General features: G+C 41.4%; 1 protein-coding gene across 1 annotated transcript in view; it reads left to right on the top strand.

Moving 5' to 3' along the window:
* Positions 1-18,568, top strand: part of NBAS (NBAS subunit of NRZ tethering complex) — a 156,511-nt gene that overhangs the window by 43,230 nt on the left and 94,713 nt on the right. The window contains exons 19-22 of the mRNA XM_084900990.1: positions 239-317; positions 2,336-2,440; positions 2,793-2,929; positions 16,956-17,039. Of these exons, the coding sequence (XP_084757116.1) occupies positions 239-317; positions 2,336-2,440; positions 2,793-2,929; positions 16,956-17,039 (405 nt within the window). The remainder of the gene's footprint in view (positions 1-238; positions 318-2,335; positions 2,441-2,792; positions 2,930-16,955; positions 17,040-18,568) is intronic.

Raw genomic sequence — 18,568 nt, 5'->3', positions numbered from 1 at the left:
CCTGCTCCTTGGCAGTTTCTTCAAAAGAATTCGTCACCCCACTCTGTCCTCTACTAGTGATAATTGCTCTGAATTGTTTCAGTAACTTACGCAAGTGCGTATTTTACCTTTGTGCTTTTGTCTGCTATTCCATGAATTTGGGGCTCAATAGAATATAAATCTTTTTTATTTTGACTCTTAGAAAAATGTACTTTTTTTTTGGTAAATATAAGTGGCCTGATTTATTCATTCAAAACAGGTTAACGCTGGAACAGAAGGAACTGTGCCGTTGTAGACTGAAGTTATTAACCTACTTAGACCGGCTGGCCACCTATGAGGTAGGGGCTAGTTTTAATCAAGCCAGTTATGTGTGCTTGGTCTGTCATTACACATGCTGTGGCTGCCCTAACACCTGGCATTCTTGGTCTGTAGAACTACTTAGGTGGGAGAAGTTCATGGTGTCCAGAAACAGGCTCTCTGTGTACCAGCTTTGGTCAGGCTAGAGGCTGTGAAGGGCCAGAGGGATGTTGTTAGCCTAGGGAACAGAGTGCTTTAGCCACGTCAGTGTAGCTGCTTCCCGCATCTGCAGGCCTCCCACTGACTTTCCTTTTATATTTCAATTTTAATGTTATGGGATACAGCTGTCTCCAATACCAGATTTCAGTATATATTATGTTTGAATAATCCTAACATGAATATTTTATTTTAACGATTTTATTTTAACAAGTTAATTGAACTTTGATCCAGATATGGCCAAAATTAGACACTTGAGCTTAAAAAAGTAGACTTCCTATCTGCTTCTTCAGGTCACACTTGCAGATGTGGCCACGTTGGGCATTTCCATGGCACTCTGTACTGTAAGGAGAAGCATGTCAGTGCATACCCAGCTCAGACTGCTCTCCCACTGCCCCCAGATCTGAGGTTACCAGGGATGTCACATATTTCTAGCTAGGCACGTGTGACTCCACTTGCAGGTTACGTTCTCAGCCTCTGGCCGTCTCCTCTCTGTGGGCATACCCTTATTGGCCTTTGGGACTGGCGCATAGTAGGCACTCAAGATGTCACACTAATGATGTGATGCCTGTCCACATAAAAATGGAGGTGTTTAGTCCTTCTGATGCCTGCAGGCGAATCCCAAAGCATTTGATTCCCTGCCTGCTAATATGATGGAAATGCTTTTAGACAAAATACTAGTGACAAAGGAGGGCTATTTCTGCAGTTATTAAAAACCATAGCAATGGGTATATCCTTTCACGCAAACAGGGTACAAAAACTTCCTAACCTATAGTACAACCATTTTGAATGCTGGATGATCATATTTTTAAAAGCATGTCGTTTAATTATGTCTGGGCTCTGTGATATTTTGAGGTAATATGTAAAAGCATGTTGTGAACTGAGGAAGTCAGTATAAGACATAGTTGATCATTCTTTTATTGTTAACCCTCATTTTACCGATGACAAGATCTTGAAAAGTTCCAGTTTCTTTTTTTCACTATTCTTTAGTTATTGAATTGCTATTTCCTGTTTGACAGTAGTAAGGATGTTATTATTACATGGTAATAGTGATATTTAAAGTATTTGTTAAACTTACTCTTTAAGTGAATTAAACAAAACTTTTGAAAAGTGAAGTTGAATTTGGCTATTAAAGCTTAGAAATGGAGATATCCTATATAATAAAAGCCTAATATGCAAATAGACCGAATGGCGGAATGACCAGTAGCTATGATGTGCACTGACCACCAGGGAGCAAATGCTCAATGCAGGAGCTGCCCCAGCCTGCAGGCCCCAGGCCTGCCGGCCAGCCAAGGCAGGTGCCAGCGGGGTGGGTGGGTGGGGGAACCCCATTGCCCTGCTGGTCGCCCCTCAGAGGAGGCAACTGGTGGTGGTGGAAGGGGGAAGGGCCAGCCAGTGGGCAGCACCAGGCCAGCCACAGTACCCCTAGCACATAGTAGGCCCTCTGTAAACATTTGTTGAATGATTGAATGTTTCCTTCCACATGTGACCGAGGTCACTGCAGCAGCAGAGGGGTCTCACAGTGTGGCAGATGCTCATCATACATGCCAGGCGTGGCTGTTGCTTGTTTATTTTTGCCAGGTGTGGCTGTTAGTTGTCCTACTGTAATTAATTTAATTTTTATTGCCCATTTAATTTACTTCTGGATTTTAAAAAATTAACAGCATTTATAAATCGCCATTTTCAAAATAAGGGCTGGACTGCAGATGTACATTAGTTAACAGTTGACAGTATAATTAATTCAGGCCTTATTTGTTTAGGTGCACAGAATTGTAAAGAGTTTTAACATACCCCTGTCATTGATATTTAAAAGGCTTTTCATTAAATCGCTGTTTTCCTTCAGCAAATCCTAGGAGTCTCCCATGCATCCGAACAGAGCTATGATGCAGAATTCTTCAAGACGTTCAGAAATCAGAATATTGTTCTCTCAGCCAGAACGTACGCGAGGGTAATTGCTCTTTTATAAATAAGACAATTGTGGTTATTAACAATTTCTAAACCTTTGAGCTATCCAGTTAATGTTATAGCAAACATATACCATGACATTTCTGGTTTTTTTTTTTTTTTGTATTATAAGTAAGTACACAAAACAAAATCATATTTAAACAAATTTTATTCTTCATTCTGACTTTTAAAAATGAATGTTTTTATAGCCTTAGATTGAGAAACATGATACAGACCAGGAAGAATCAAGACTATTTCATAATACTTCACACCAGATCTGCATGAAAAGGTTTTGCATGTTGTCAGACTTTATTTCTAAAGTTCACGCTGGAAACTGGCCCTTGCCTTCTGTGCAGGAAAGTAACGTGCCGGCCCTGGAGATTCTGTTCACCTACCATGGCTCAGACCTGCTCCCGCATCGCCTCGCCATCCTCTCCAACTTCCCCGAGACCACGTCCCCCCACGAGTATTCTGCTCTGCTGCCCGAAGCTTGGTATGTGCCTTGTTAACGGAATTGTACCTGCTTTCTTAATGATGGCTTTTTTTTGGTTTGTTTCATGCTGACCCCCCGAAGTTGCACGGTAATGTTAATGTAACCCATTTAAACCTTGCTTCTGATTATAAAGCTATTTCTGACTTATTTTAAATGATCCTGGAACCACACTGTGTCTCAGCACAAGCTGGACCCTTTAACTTGTGGGCATGGACTTCCCTTTTTCTGAAAGCCCCTGATTGGACCGAGGTGTGCTCACCACGCACTGCTTTCCAGTTAAGAGCAGGTTTCAGGATAACAAGATCTGTCTGAGTTATAACTTCCAGAAAGTGAGGTGCAGTCTGACCATCTTGGGAGTAGGCCCAGGGGCCCAGGGCCACTGAATCCTGCTTCTCTCAACAACCCTTTCTCCTCTGAAGTCCCAGCGGCACAGACCAGGGTGAGATCAAGCAGCACTGACGGTTCCTCAGACTAGTGCTCCCGATCTCGGGCCGAGGCTGTTTGATGTGCTGTAACATGTGACATAGACTCCCAGCCCTCTGGCTCCCCTTCGTCCCAGTGTGCCACCGGGGAGCCTCTGGGGGCAGCACATCTCTTCTGGAGAACGAGGAGCAGAGAAGGCATTGCCTCAGCACACAGCCCAGGCCTGAGCAGACCGGGAGAATGCTGGGAATGCCCTTCTCCCGTACTTTTGCTTTAGATCTGAATAGTGATGTGTAAGTGTATTTTATAAATATGTATTTACAAATATTTTCTAATATAATTAATTCATTCCCCCCCCCCCCCCTCGCAAAATAGACCTAATCTGAATGGAAAGAACTTTTTCTGTTGTAAATTAATATAGAGTAAGTGCTACTGTTTCTTAAAGTGCTTTTAAAGGCAGTTTCTCCTTAGATTTGATGCATTTATTCACTGTCTCCTGATGATTGCTTAGGTAGACATTCAATTTTCACCCGAAATTTCATTGCAAAATAGTTTTACAGTGCACATTGCTACATTGTCTTTGAATGCCCTGTTTTCTGTGTGGAGTCCTCCATAAGCTGATTTAAAATGTGGCAAATACTTCAGGTGTTCAGTATTGCGGTGGAGGATCATCAGAAGATGAAGATTATTGCATCTATGTTGCTGAGACAAACTTTGAAAAGACTGGTTTTTTATGGGTCCATAGTTATGTCCACTTTAAACACATGGAAACATATAGACTCTTTTTGGTTAATCTTTGTTCTACAAGACAGTCTGCCACATTGAGCATCCTTTGGGAGACAGACGTGACTGCAGAGCCAAACCACAGCTCTGTCTCAGGCCCCTCCTCTCCTGTGAGGTTGACCGTAGTTATTCCTTTCCCTGTGGTCTCATAATTCTTTGTTTGTTCTTATAGTAACCCCTTTTTCCATTGGACCGTAGCCGTCGTTTTTATATCTCCTTTCTTCCTCTTGTTCCCTTCAAACCCAAACAAACTCCTACAGGCAGAGACCATCTCTTCCTTCCTGGGGATCCCCGGGGCCTCACGTGGTGCTTGGTAGTGGGTTCTCTGAACATGTTTGCTAAGTGGGTAAGTCAGGCCCATCCTGTGCCCATTTAAATAAAAGACTAAGGGATGTCTCGAAGGGAGTTCCCTTTTCTTCCTGGCACTTACACCTACATGATATGGCCATTTGTCTTCCTCACTTTATCCCATCACCCTGGCCATCCTGTGTACAGCTCACCTCACTGCATCCTTCTCTCCTGTTCTGTTTCTTCCTGCCATTTATCACTATCTGTTTCAGGTTGAGTTTTAACTTACCTGTCTTGTTCATTGTCTGTTTGCCTTTCTAAGATGTCAGCTCCCCTAGGAAAGGGAGTTTTGTGTTTTGTTTTCGTCCTTACCCCCTGCACTTAGGGTAGTGCCTGGCACATTGTAGGCACTCAGTAACTACTTGTTGGGTGGGTGAATGAATGAATACAAGGGCATAATGTCCATTAGGATAGGACTTTGTATCTTGTTCACTAATATAGCCTTAGTGTCTAGAGGAGTGCTTGGTACAAAGCAGGAACTTGGAATTGTTTTGAATGAACGTGTGGATTGGTGTACGTTGTTTTGCATGAATGCATGTACTAATTGGAGCAGGCAAGGTTTTACATTTTAGAGTTCAAGCTGTATAATAGCTTGGAAAGCAAAGTAAGTTGTGCCGACAAGTTGACCTTTTAACTACTCTGTTTGAGAGCCCATTGGCAGAACTTTTACCTTGGCATTTAAACAAAATTTGATTTACCAGTTTTCATTCAATAAAATTTTAGGATTATGATTGCTGGGAAACTTCCATGATATGTGTTATTTTGTGTTTTATATTGTCGCTCTTAAATCACCATGTGCACTTGACATTGATGAATGCGACCAAGTTTTGTAAAACTTTGGAATTACATTTTCTGTCATAAATGATACATCTTTTTATTAGCTACCGTCTTAGTTTGTCACTGCTATAAAGCATTGACACTTTATACTCTAGGTGACTGTTTCAGTTTTTAAGTAGAAAGGTGACATTTTTACCATCTTTATTGGCTCCCATAATTTGTGATTAATAAATTTTTTGTAAACCAAAAGAAATATATGTTTTTTTGACTTTTGGTATTTTTGATGTTTATAGCATATTTTCTGTCTCTTTTCTTTTTCAATTACAATTGACATTCAATATAATATTAGTTTCAAGTATTATAGCACACTTTAGAAGAATTATTTAGATTTTCATTTATGCCTCTTTTTCAATTGTAAAATCTTTTCAGAATGATGAAAGTATCTAGTTTAAAAGGTTGTATTTAAACAGTTTTCTGTTGAAAGAATATGGCATAGGATTGAGAGCACTGACATTACAGCCATGTTGCCTAGATGGATGATCTTGGGTTAAGTTTTTAACTGTGCCTCAGTCTTCTCATCTGTACAATGGTGATGCTTACAGCACTTACTCCATAGTGTTGTGAGAATGATTAATGAGTTAATGTATATCAAATACTGAGAACAGTGCTTGGCACCAAGTAAGGGCTACTTAAGTGTTAGCAATTATTATCAATGCAGAATTCCATGCTGAGACCATGGCCTCATTTACTTACATATGACACATATTTATTATTTTAAACTTTTAATTGGAATAATTCTGTCCTTACAGAAATGTTGCAAAGATAATACAGAGACTTCATGTGCATCCTTCCACTAGCTTAGCCTTTCTTACATACTATAGCACGTTTATCAAAACTAAGAAATTATTGCTGGAATAGTTTGCTCTGAATATAATGTGACCTATGCATTCCTGAAAAATCACTGCATTATGCAAAATTGTACAAGGAATACCACAAGGGTATATGGGGAAAATAGGGTTAAGGCCCAGCATTCAAAAACTTGGTGCAGTTTAACAAAGTTAGGAACCTAATAAAAGCTGGCCCATAGTTTTACACATTAAATGGTGAGAAACACGTCAGTACTAAAATATGGCACTTGACCTTGAGTAAGACCCGAAAAGACTTGGCTTGTGGACACGGGTGTCTGAAGAGTCGCAGCTCAGTGTTCCCGGGAAGTGGAGGGAGAGAGTGGTTAGCAGTCTGACGGGGAGCTTTCTGTAACACAGGTGTGGGGCCGGAGAGGGAGGCCGATTCAGTCACAGAACAGAGGTCGCTGGTGCGTGTCTGGGACATGTGTGTCTGCATACGTGATCTGACGAGGCACGGCCAGGGGAGAGCAGTTTTCTGTGTTCACTTCATGTTTCTTGTGGATGAGAAGGTGCACTAGCAAACACGAAATCTGTGCCATGCTCACATTGTTCCCCAAGATATCGATTTATTGGAACATATCAGCATTTTCAAAACATGATTGCCGCTGAAGCCGGTTTGGCTCGGGTGGAGCGTCGGTCTGCGGACTGAAGGGTCCTAGGTTCGATTGCGGTCAAGGGCATGTACATTGGTTGCGGGCACATCCCCGGTGGGGGGTGTGCAAGAGGCAGCTGGTCGATATTTCTCTCTCATCGACGTTTCTAGCTCTCTATCTCTCTCACTTCCTCCTTTCTGTGAAATATCAATAAAATATATTTAAAAAACAAAAAACAAAAAACAAAAACCCATGATTGCCAAGTTGACTATACATTAATGTTGACTGAATTACATATTTATCTGGGTTTTACCCGCTTTTCTAGTGATACTTTTTCTGTTCCAGTGTCCGATCAGGATAGAACCTTGCATTCAGACTTCATTTCACTTACTTTTTAACATACGGAAATAAACTATCCTTTAATGTCTGTCAGCCAGAAATCCACTGACACATACATATCTTAGACAATGAACATTGATACCCATATTTATTTTCTTTGATTATCGCCAGAATCAACACAGAAAGATTGAATTATATTTAGCGTATTTTGAGATATTGCAATGTTTAAATATTTTATAATGTAAGTTGCAAAAACGATTGATGGAAATAGAATATCCAGAACACCTTATTCTCTTCATCATCTAGAAGAGCTGTTACTATAGCTTGTTTGCTTGTGCATATCTAAGCAGAGATGCTTGATGGGTGGTTAAAGTTTGATCGTGAAGAGCATGCTGGAACATGCAGATGGACTGTGCTGTGTGAGCCCTGGAGACGTGTGAGGTGTTTGCATTTTCTTGTCTGCATTTGAGCTTACGCGAGTTATTTGTTGACTTCCAATCATTCTCTACCTCCATCTATGTGACACACCGTGAAGGGCAAACATAAACAGTGGCTGAGTGACAAATGTCACGTCACCAATTATGTAGATCATGTGACATGTCCCTGTGATCTTACGTCAGTCACGCCTGGTCCCACATCAGAAACTGCTTTGTCCTGGAGCGTGAACAACACTCCCACCTGCCTTCATACAGAACAACCTGGAAACAGTCATCAGTTCCACGAGAGACCTCCCAGGGACTGCACGGCCAGGGTCGCTTTGTGCCCCGCATACCCTAGCTCCTGTGTTGGTCCCTGGCAGAGCGTTTCGTTCCCTTGCCAACCCAGAATCGCCCTGCTTTCCTTAGCCTCTGTCCCTTCTGTGCACTCGGCCCCGGTGCTGCTGCAGCAGAAAACCCAGGGTCTCCGGGAGTGTCCTCATACCGCTCTCCACCGGGCAGTGCCGGCCGGTGAACACATTTTCCAGTCCTTTCTTCTCTGATGAGTCGTCACACACCCAAAGCTCAGAAGGCCTTTGGGTAACGGATTTGGAAGCCGTGTTTCTGTTTTCAGAAGTTGCTAGTATGCTGCAGCATTATTTATTTTATGACCAGACTAACACATATCTCATAATAAAGTGCTATGAATATATTAACACACGCAATGATGCTTAATAACTATTGAATGAACAAATGATGGTTATGTGAAGAGATCTGGAAAACGCAGGGGGTTGGTGTGGCAAAGTCAGTAAGATGCAGTTAAAAGCAAATCTCCAAAGCCATCGGGAAAGGATGGTGTCAGACCACAAGCGGGTGGAACCCTGGTCATGTTCCCTGCCACCCTGTCACATTAGCTGTATGTATATCTTTTGTGCACTCGCAAATCATATATTTTTGACTCTTGTGTTAAGCATAAAGGACCATTAGGACCATTTGGCCATGGTATACTTTTATTTAAATATTTTAAAACTGTAAAATGCACATAACAAAATGTATCCGTATTAACCATTATTTGTACAAGTACATTCACATTGTTGTGCAGCCAGTTTTCAAAGCTGCTTTTATCTTGTGAAACAACGGTCCCCAGTAAACGGTAACTCCCGGTTCTTCACCCAGCCCCTACGGCTTTCTGCACTCTGTCTCTGTGAGTTGGGCTGAACAGCATTCCTGTGTTTGTGGCTGGCTTAGCTCACGTCACGTAAATCCTCACAGCACCGTAGCCTCTCAGTGAAATAGCATTACTATTGGGAAGATGCAGAGCGGCTTCCACTGAGGGCCCGTTCTCTGTGCTGCGGAAGGATTTCTTAATAAAACCAGGGACGCAGCCCGAGTCTAGTTCAGGGTGAGAGGTTGCCTCCCTGATTGCCTGACGCCTAGGGAGACCCTCTTTATCTTTCGATGAGAAACTGAAGGGACTTCTGATATCTCTCCTAATGTCTTGTTTTCTAAATCTTGGGTTTGAACAGCCAGATTTGGAGACTTTTTCTGCTACTGTAACAGCATAAAATTTATCATACAAGCAAAACATCAATGTGCACTTTATTAAAATTCCCAGTAGGAGACATCTGATTTAGATGAAATTGATTTACCATATAACTTAAATCACCAATAAAGAATTTACCTTTGAAAAGATCAGATAGCGTTACTCTTGTTCTTAATAACTGAACAGTAGTAGGAGTTTACTTTTTACCATTTTCAGTTGCAAATTGATGCTTTGATATTTTACACTTCAGCGATTAAATAATTTGAATTGTCTTTTTCATTGAATTCAAATTTGACCCTAGGCAGCTCACAGTTCAGAAAGTAAATTGTTGTTTGGTTGATATTTTTCTTTTTATCCTTGAAAGATAATAGAAGACACTACCAGAATCAATTACTCTTGCCTTAGTCTCATAGTTTTAAGGATATTGTAGACATTTTTCTCCCATAAGAAACATAGCAATGTTTCTTGCAAAGCAGATGTTGATGTGAACTGATTTAAAACTTCAAGCATTTCTAAATTGCTTTATATGAGTTTATTTTCTTCAAGGAACATTTTATAGAAGATGAATGAGCCACAGGACATTTTGTGTTATTTAATAAAAATGTAGGGAATTTTTACTTGCCATTTAGAGACATTCTGCTATATGAAATGGGTGGGTTCAAAATGAGTCAGATGTGGTCCTGTCCACAGATAAATTAGAATCTAGTAGGAAAATCAGACAGGTTAGGTATAGATATGATACCATAAAATTAAAATGTGTCTCATAGGAAGAATATAGATAGGGTTAGAAACAGGAGAGGTTACTTCCTGTTACAGAAAAGGTGAATGAGTGAGAGGCAGGGTGTGCTCTAGGTCTGGAAGGCTGAGTGTGTGTCTGATGTGTGGAGGTTAGACTAGGTGCGAGTCTGAGTAAAGATTTAATGGGAAGTTGTTCCATCTCCTTAGTCCCCACCTAAATCATACTGTTTAGTCACAGAGTCCAAAGCATATTCCCAATTACTAGTAATTTGTTAGTTGAAAATGAATTAGTGCAGACGATTTCCAATAAACAATACGAATCTCTCTTTACTTATGTTTTATGTAGCCTCGTCCTGTTCATAAAGATTTCTTTTTTCTTCCCTGAAAATTTTAAAAGGCCGTTTTTATTGGGCATTCTATTTCCACCATAATTTTGTTGTTGTGATGAAATATCACCACAACTGTAGCCTGGATCGTTAAATGTTATGGAAAGATTGGGGCATTGCATTCACTTCTTGGTTCTCACAGGAAACATAAAAATGTTTCTTTTCCCTTTAAAATGGAAAAGTTGATTAGTTACCTAATCAGAATTCAATTCCCAAACGTGCAGTTTATTTCTGAGCTGCTCTGAGCAAAGAACAATAAATGGGTTTGTATTTTAGTCTTGGAATAAGCATTTGGTCTTCACGATGCCTGTTAATAGAGAGGAATAGAGAGCACTTTACGGAACAGGCTGTGTCAGCAGTTTCTGATCCAAGAATAACCTGGTGTTTGGCTCAGGAAAGGAAAGGAAGGTCTAATGGCCTCTTCCGTCTGGGCTCCGGGGCTGGGCAGGCAGCGCGGTGATTGACTGGCATGTCTCCTGGCACGGTGGGCATGTTAGATCTTGACTCAATTAGCTTTTGCCTTTTTGTTTTTTTAAAGCAACAAAATTAGGATTTAAGGCAATTTCTTTGACTAAGAAGGTACAAACAAAAGTATTTCAGAGCAATTTTTGTGGGGCTTGGAAAGTATGTTGATGCTGATATTTGTTACGCATTTGATAACCTGAAAAAGGCGAGAGAAATGAGGTGGTAAAAGATGAACTCTTTTCCTCTTTTATTCCACAAACATTTCATGATTGGGTATGAGATGGGTTTTAAAAATTTACAACTTTTATGTATAATTCTCATAGCATGTTTATGAGAGAAGCAGAAAAGGAATTATCATCCTGCTTTGAGAGCAAAGCATTTGAGAGGCATTAGTGAAATATGTTTGGAGTTAATGAGTTATTTAAAAATTCTTTTAATTACATTATTGTGTTAGTGTGTATATAACTACTATCAAATGGCTTAATACAGTTGATAGTTTCTGAATTTTATTTTGTTCCCCTAACAATTGTTATTAGATTCAGCATTATCTAGTAGTGATTCCACTACTATTTTCATAGTGATGAGATTTTCTTTCATTATTTCTTGTCTTCCAAAATTTAAATAACTTGACCAATAACTTGAGAACATGTGATCCTGAGGAAGATTGTAACATCTTCTGAATGGTTGAACTCCCTCTAGAAATAGTTTCTATAATTCTTTTTGATCACACTATATCTTTTCCAGTCAAGATTTCATTAATATGTAAATACTTGTCTGTAATCGCAGTGAATCTTTTTATCACACTATGTTTAATTAACATATAAATAACCCCGAGAGACACTTTCCCAATTTCTGAGATGGGCACGCCTGTGTAAACATTGTATATATAATAAGTAAAGTGCTATTAAGGATCAAATCCATATTTTGTAGACAAAGCACATGCATTAGCTTAAGAAATGCTTTGACCTTGACGTGGACCCATTTTTTAATCCTAAAAGTTTGCATGCTATCTACATACTCCTACTTTGGGGAAAGAATCCGTGACACACATGAATGTTGGGCTCACAGGACAATACTGACATATTTGATATGCAGACGTGATGGTGTGGTCCCTGGGGGGCGAAGGCTTTCATCGGGAACGGGTGTGTCTGGGTCCTGATCCCTCCCAGCTGGTGCTCTGGGGATGTGCCTCAGCTTCTCTGCCCTTCAGCGTGTTTCCCGGGGAGACGGGGCAGTTGTGTCGGTGTGGTGACACCTGTTCCCAGGGCCGTGTCCGCGGGCACCGTTCCCAGCGTGTCATTGGTGTTCAGTGGCGGCGGAGGGGAAGGCCGCAGAGGACACGGGCGGCAGCAGCAGCAGCAGTTGTTGGTACGTCTGGCGGAAATGGCATGCTATAGATATCTTTCCGTGTTGACTGCATTCAGTCCTGCAAAGGACGGATGCATAAATAAAACACAGAATTATACCAGGTACTCTTCCCCCCTCGTGGCCCCGAGGGCTTGGTTTCTCCTCTGGGACAGCGCCCTGCTCCTGGGATCAGGCACCTGAGATTTTATATGTGTCGTTCGTTGTTCAGATGAAGTTTCATGTCTCCATTAAGTCTTCTCCTGGTTCTTAAGCGTTTTGTTGTTGCTGTTTTTGAGAGTTCCGATTTTAGAATGAAAATGTCAGAAATAATCAGTGGATCTGTCCCACTGATTGTGAAGTCGTTCATTCAGGAAGTCGGTGATGAGTTTTGAGCTCATGCCGTTTACTCACCTGCGAATTTGTAATTGTTGATGTGACTTCTGGGGAGTTGGAAGGGTCCAGATCCTTGAGGGCTGTGTTTTCACTCTTGCCTCCACACATGGCGAACATCCGAGAATGCTGGTTAGTTCAGGACGTCTTATTAGTCTCTGCTCTATTTTCAAAGTAATTTATTAATTAAATGAAGTTCCATTGGTCCAGAAGAGAACTCTAAATAATGCCTTTAGATGGGTTTTCCAGCTTGGCATTGTGAGTGATAACTTTTTAATTGGTTTTCCATTGAGTGCGATTTGTTCAGTGATGGTAACAACGGGGTAGGCCCAAATCATTATTTTTCTGTCCTTTATTTACCGGAACATTTTCTTCTATGCTAATAACACGAATAAGTATATCTCTACATCTTAAAACCAGTGCCTGAAAGGTGCAATTAGTAGTAATTCACTGTTTAGCTTTTGTTTCCAAGGCATAGAATATGAGTAAAAGAACTTTTGTACATTTATTTTTGATAATGTTCCTTTGAAATAAAAAACTTATTTAGTGTGAGAAATAATTGGTGAAAGAATAGTTAAACATAACAGAACTTGTTATATTCATTCTTTTCCTGCTGACAGGTAATGTTACCTTCAAATGAAACCAGCAAAGTTTATTGTTTTGAATAAAATAATGAACAGGGTTCAGAGCAAAAGCAGTCATTATTTTGTAAAGAAATAATTTAAGTTTACTGTGTACTTTCCTTTTAAAACGGGGATGATGCATTTAAATTTTAAGACTACCCAAGCAAAGGAGAAACAACAGAAAAAAAGATGAACTAAAATATGTAAATGTTGCTTATAGAAATTTAGATTCCAAGTTTAAGGTTTGCAACTAACCAGGCTTTGTACAATTCTTTAGGATGAAGCAGTATGTTTTCTAGGCTTTGTTTTCAACCACAATTTCACATAACTCACCTGGTGATAAATTTACATGACTAGTATTTTTGTTGTGAGCAGAATTAATGAAAAGGTTTTCTCTGCATTTTATTAAGCATTCTATCATTCTGCCTACCTTATGAAAGAACAAGTAGCTAAAATTTGGGGGGTGGGTATTTTTTTTTTTTTTTTTTTTTTTTTTAGAAAGTAATGAGAGAACCAACCAATTATTTTGAAAGGTAAAAATCAAAATAATTGTGACATTAGGGGAATGTATATTCTGAGATCTCTCTCCCCCCCCAAAGCATAATGACATGTTTAACTATGTAGATTGTATGCCATTATTAGTATAGGTTGCCCTTCCTTTCGTTCAGTAATCTAAATTAGGAAAGCATTCTTGTTCTCATTCTCACATCTGCAGGTCCCATGTATGTGTCCCTCCTAACATGCCTGTTTCTTATGAGCAAACTGTCCCTTCCATTGCTCTATTCAGTTTTGAATTTTTGTGATACTCATGAGTTTACTTTAAAGAAATCTGTTACGCTGTCAATTAATTCAGTTGACACATGTTATTTTAGAGTCTGCTAAGTGCCAGGTACTGTTTTGCTGAGGACGTGGCAATAGACAAAACAAAGATGTTTTTACTTTAAACTCCTAAAGTGGGTTCTAAAATAATTTGCTTTATAGCCATCTTGTAAGAAAATAAAAGAGCAGGGAGATTTTTTTTTTTTTTAAACAACCATTGCTGATGAAAAATAAAATCAAGCCATATTTGATGGTAGTTTCATTTGACTAGTACCCAACATACTGGTGTAGAGATTGAAGAGATTGACTTTATATCTTACTTTAAATATATCCTTTCCATAGGCATGTAAATGGTCCTTGTTCACAAATCTAAACCAGTGGCTCCTATGTATGTATGAAGCAGAGGATGCTGGGAACGGGGATGGAATTGTCTTTGGGGCCAGATGACAGTCCCATGTCCTTCCTGGAGGCAGGAGAGTGTGCCAGCTCAAAGTGCAAGCTCTGGCCCGGGCTCTGTGATCCTGGATAAAGCCCAGCTGTGTCATTTATTGGCTTTACGAGGAGGGCCGAGTTAACTTAGGCCTCAGGTTTTTTCTCATAATAATATCAAGAAGGTAATATTATCTACTTAATTAGATTAGTACATAAGTGAGGTATTATGTGTTAAAACCATTTTATCCTGTCTGACCCATAGTAATAGACCAGTGAACATTAAAGATTATTACTGTCGCTGATCATCACTGATCAGCTGCCAGCACTATTATGGGTGGCGATCAGCACACTGAGAAACATCCAGTTGTGCGGTGTGCCCTGAGAGGGCAGCAGAAGCACGTTATGTTAACCTGGGACTCTCTGGGCCTGCCTTTCGGAGCGGGCCTCTGTCGGAGCTTGTTTTTACTACAAGTTCTGATAAAAATGGGTGCGTTTTCTTACCCACTTCTGTTCAGTGAAGCTTAACAAAGTTTTATAACTTTCTAGTTTTTAGATACCAAGTAAATATTTTTGCTGAGGGCTCCAGGCCATTACTAATCATTTTATCAATAACCATTGTATCCAATGTATACTTCATATAGAAACTACAAATCTCAAACTTGTGACACGTTTTTTAAAAGTTCTTTTAGAAAGCATTTTGTGCAGCTTGTGGAATCGTATCTGCATTAATTAAAAATTTCCAATTTCCTCAGTTCATTGCTGTAATTCATTCTCACATTGGAAGAGTGTACATTACTGTTACTGCATCCAAATGTTCTTTTTATACTTTTCACTTCAGTGGTCTGTGATAAAATCGTTATTGACAAGGAAGAAAACAATAGTTTTTCACTTGGTGACATTTATTCTAAAAAATCACCTAGGTGCTTCAGAAATTTAAAAATCTGAACGCGAGTGCCTTAAAAATACCTCTGGTACAAAGTTATCTAGGACATTACATGCTAGCTAAAAAGTGGGTAAAATGCCGTGTTTAAAATATTGTATGATACATTTTGTGTCACATATATCTAATGGGGAAGTTAGAATTCGTATAATTCGCTCCAGTAATAGTACTGCAGGGGGTGCTGTCCAGCACTGCCCACTCCCCGGCATCCCTCTTCCACTCCGAAACCCTCCAGGGGTCTCCTGCCACCTTCTACATGAGGCCCATCTCTTCGTCAACATAATTTTCAAACACTTACAAAGTGTTTCTTGTGCGAGGCGTGACTTACAACCTACTAGGACAAGAGAGTACAAAACATAACCTAATAATATAAAATTCACGCACATTAAAAGGGAATTAATTAGAGGAAATATTTTAATATTGCTATTTGCCCTTTCTCTATAATAGAAGTGTCAGAGATGAAAGAAAATTAGTAAAATGGATATGAAAATCTTCCTCCTGTAAGAGTCTGGATGCACCACAGGACCCAGAGTCAACTGCACATCTGTGCACGCTGAGAAATCACTTGAGACCCAGAGCCAGCTGGCCCCACCCACACTGGGCAAGACCCAGACCCGGCTGGCCACATACCCATCAAGCCCCGCCCACCGCAGCATCACATCAGCGCTCGGCGGGGATGCATGCAGGCAGCATCACGTTAGCACTGGGCGGGCCTCTGAGTGCCTCCACTGGGGGCCAACCCAGGCTGGGCTGTGCAGAGGCCCTTCTGGTGATAGCAGTCCTGCCCACCTGCGTCTGCTGGGCATGCCACTTGCTGAGCGGTCGTGATGTGATGGCATCCCAGATAATTTGCATATTCCTCTATTATTAGTATAGATTATGAATTTATTTGTACAGCTTATTCTTTTCATTGATTTTATTGGTGACATTGGTTAACAAAATTATACAGGTTTTAGGTGCACAATTCCACAACACATCACCTATATACGTGGTATTGTGTGCTCATTATCCCATCAGGCCTTTGCTCTTTTAGGTTCTCCTGTTCATTTTTAACCTGCAAAATAATTCCTTTACCTTTGCTATTTCCTATCTATATCTAGGCTATAGATATGGTAGCCATTAGTCACATGTTGCTATTTAAATTTTAGTTAAAATTAATTAAAGTGAAAGTTCTCTTTTTTAGTATTAATAGCCTCATTTGCAGTGCTTTATACATGCACTTGTAGCTAGTGGTTCCTTCTTATGATCATAAGAAGTTAGGTAATTTTTGAAGGCAAGGGATCATTTATGTTGCTATTAAGAACATAAAATATGGGCTCCTGATAAATGTTTTGTGAGTGAACGAACTCATACCCATGCCATCGTTCAGTTCCTTGCCAGATGTTGTTTTTTAATTTTATTTGTTTTTTTTTGTTGACAGTATTATAGATGTTCCCCATTACCCCCTCTTTGTCCCTGTCCTCCCCACTCCCTCCCCATCCCAGGCCTTCACCGAACTACTGTCCGTGTCCTTGTCGGATGCTCTTATCTTGAGGTCTTCTTTTCTTTTTGAACCGTTTTATGATAGAAGAGGGATCTGCAGTTTGGTATTCTCCACTTCCAGTGTATCTAATACGTATCATGCACCACGTGACATGCCGTCAACAGGAATCTTGGAGGTGAAAGGTTACAGAGATCTGGGCCACGTGTTCCGTGTGTGGCCAGTCATTGTGGCAATGTGCCACTGAAGTTCTTACGTGTTGTTTTCTAATTTCAGTTACAGCGGTGACTCCTTGGTGATCATTCCCTGGCACGAACGGAAGCACCGAGATAAAGACTGGTGCGAGGAGGCGGCGTGCAGGTAGGAGGAGCGCCCAGGGCTTCCGCTCCCGGGGGTGGGTGGGTAGGCGGCCCTGTGCACGGGCTGTGCTAGGGACCACTTCCCCGGTGGGGCCCTTCACTGACAGAGCTTGAGTGAACTTTACAAAAAACCCAAAAAAGCTTGACTACTCCGTTAACGTTAACATTAGCTGCCACAAAGGAATACTCTCACAGTGGCTCTCACACACATCCTTTCACTGTGAGGCGCTCACTTCGGTCTTGACATACACCCACATGGGCATCGCTGTTATTGTGCTAAGCATGCACATCGTGCTGGATTCAGCTTTGTTTTTCATTCTTATAAGCTTTCACCCTGGAAAGCCTCCGAGTGTGGACTCCAGAGATAGGCAGTGGGCCCAGCCCAGGGTGGGGCTGAACATGGGGCGCTTAGTGAACATTTCTGTACGGAGTGTGGAAGCTGTTTAGAAGCCCAGAGTCCTGAGTTCCCTTTCCTTGGTATTCTGCTCACCAGAGCAGCTATTTTCTGTTCTTTCAGAAGATGATTCTGGCATTTCCTCCATAGCTCTGAACAACAACTGCACAGCCATTTCTGGACTTTTTAGTTCGGCTGTTATCTGTGGACCTCCTGGGATGAAAATTACGGCTTAGTTTATTTTTACTCCACGTGCCCTTTCCTTCCTGAGTGTGTACACCCCTCCCCTTTTGCAGATCTTTTCCTGTCACTTCAGTGGAGTCTCAGGGGAAGGAGGAGCTCAGTGCCGGTGTTTTCAGCCACACTTAGTAGAAGCCTTTACTTGCCAGTTGTGCTGAGCATTTGAAGGGACAGATGCGTTGAAAACGGTGGGGTTGATGCCAGTGGCCGTGGGTGTAGGGAAAGGTGTGCCGACATGTAGCCCACAGCTCTCTCAGCGAGCGATGGGCCCGGCACCTGTCCAGTCACCCATCCTTCCCAGGCCCCGAGCTTGTGCCTTCTGGTCCGCTGACAAGCAGATCAATCACGGGAAAGTATTTCTTCTCAGACCAGGCATGGCACACTCAGTGGGAGGAAAGCTTGCCTCGCCGGAACTCCCAAAACTAGAAAAATGAAAAGCCAGGAAAAACTTGGCTGAGGAAAGGTGCTTTTGAAGACGATAGAAAGTTTCAGTGGGACAGGCCACCTCTTGTTGCCCAGTCATTTAGTGATGCCTGCCCAGTGGTAGATTCCAGGGCACTGAAGTGGGGGGGCAGACACAGGCCTGGCCTCCGCAGGATGCAGCAGGGGAAGGTGCTCACACAGGATGCCTCAGGGAAGGGTGCTCACCTTTCCCCCTGTTGCATCCTGTGCTGCTGGAGGAGGAAGGAGCTCCGGTGCCGGCGGGGGTGTGATGTGTGCTGCTGCATTGGGGCAGCTGTAGGGGGAGGCTGCGGAGGGAGCCCTGTGACATGTCCATGGGGGAACACCCCTGGCCACAGCGCTAACGGCAGGGCGAGCCTGGGGAAGTACATGGCCACGTTACAAGCCTTAGAGGCTGTCTGAGGCATGCGGATAGGATGTCCAAACATTTTGGG

The sequence above is a fragment of the Pipistrellus hanaki genome (assembly GCF_964339955.1).
Source record: "Pipistrellus hanaki genome assembly, chromosome: 12".
Classification (NCBI taxonomy): domain Eukaryota; kingdom Metazoa; phylum Chordata; class Mammalia; order Chiroptera; family Vespertilionidae; genus Pipistrellus; species Pipistrellus hanaki.
Note: the sequence above shows the minus strand (reverse complement) of the source record. Positions and strands in the feature narration are given on the sequence as shown.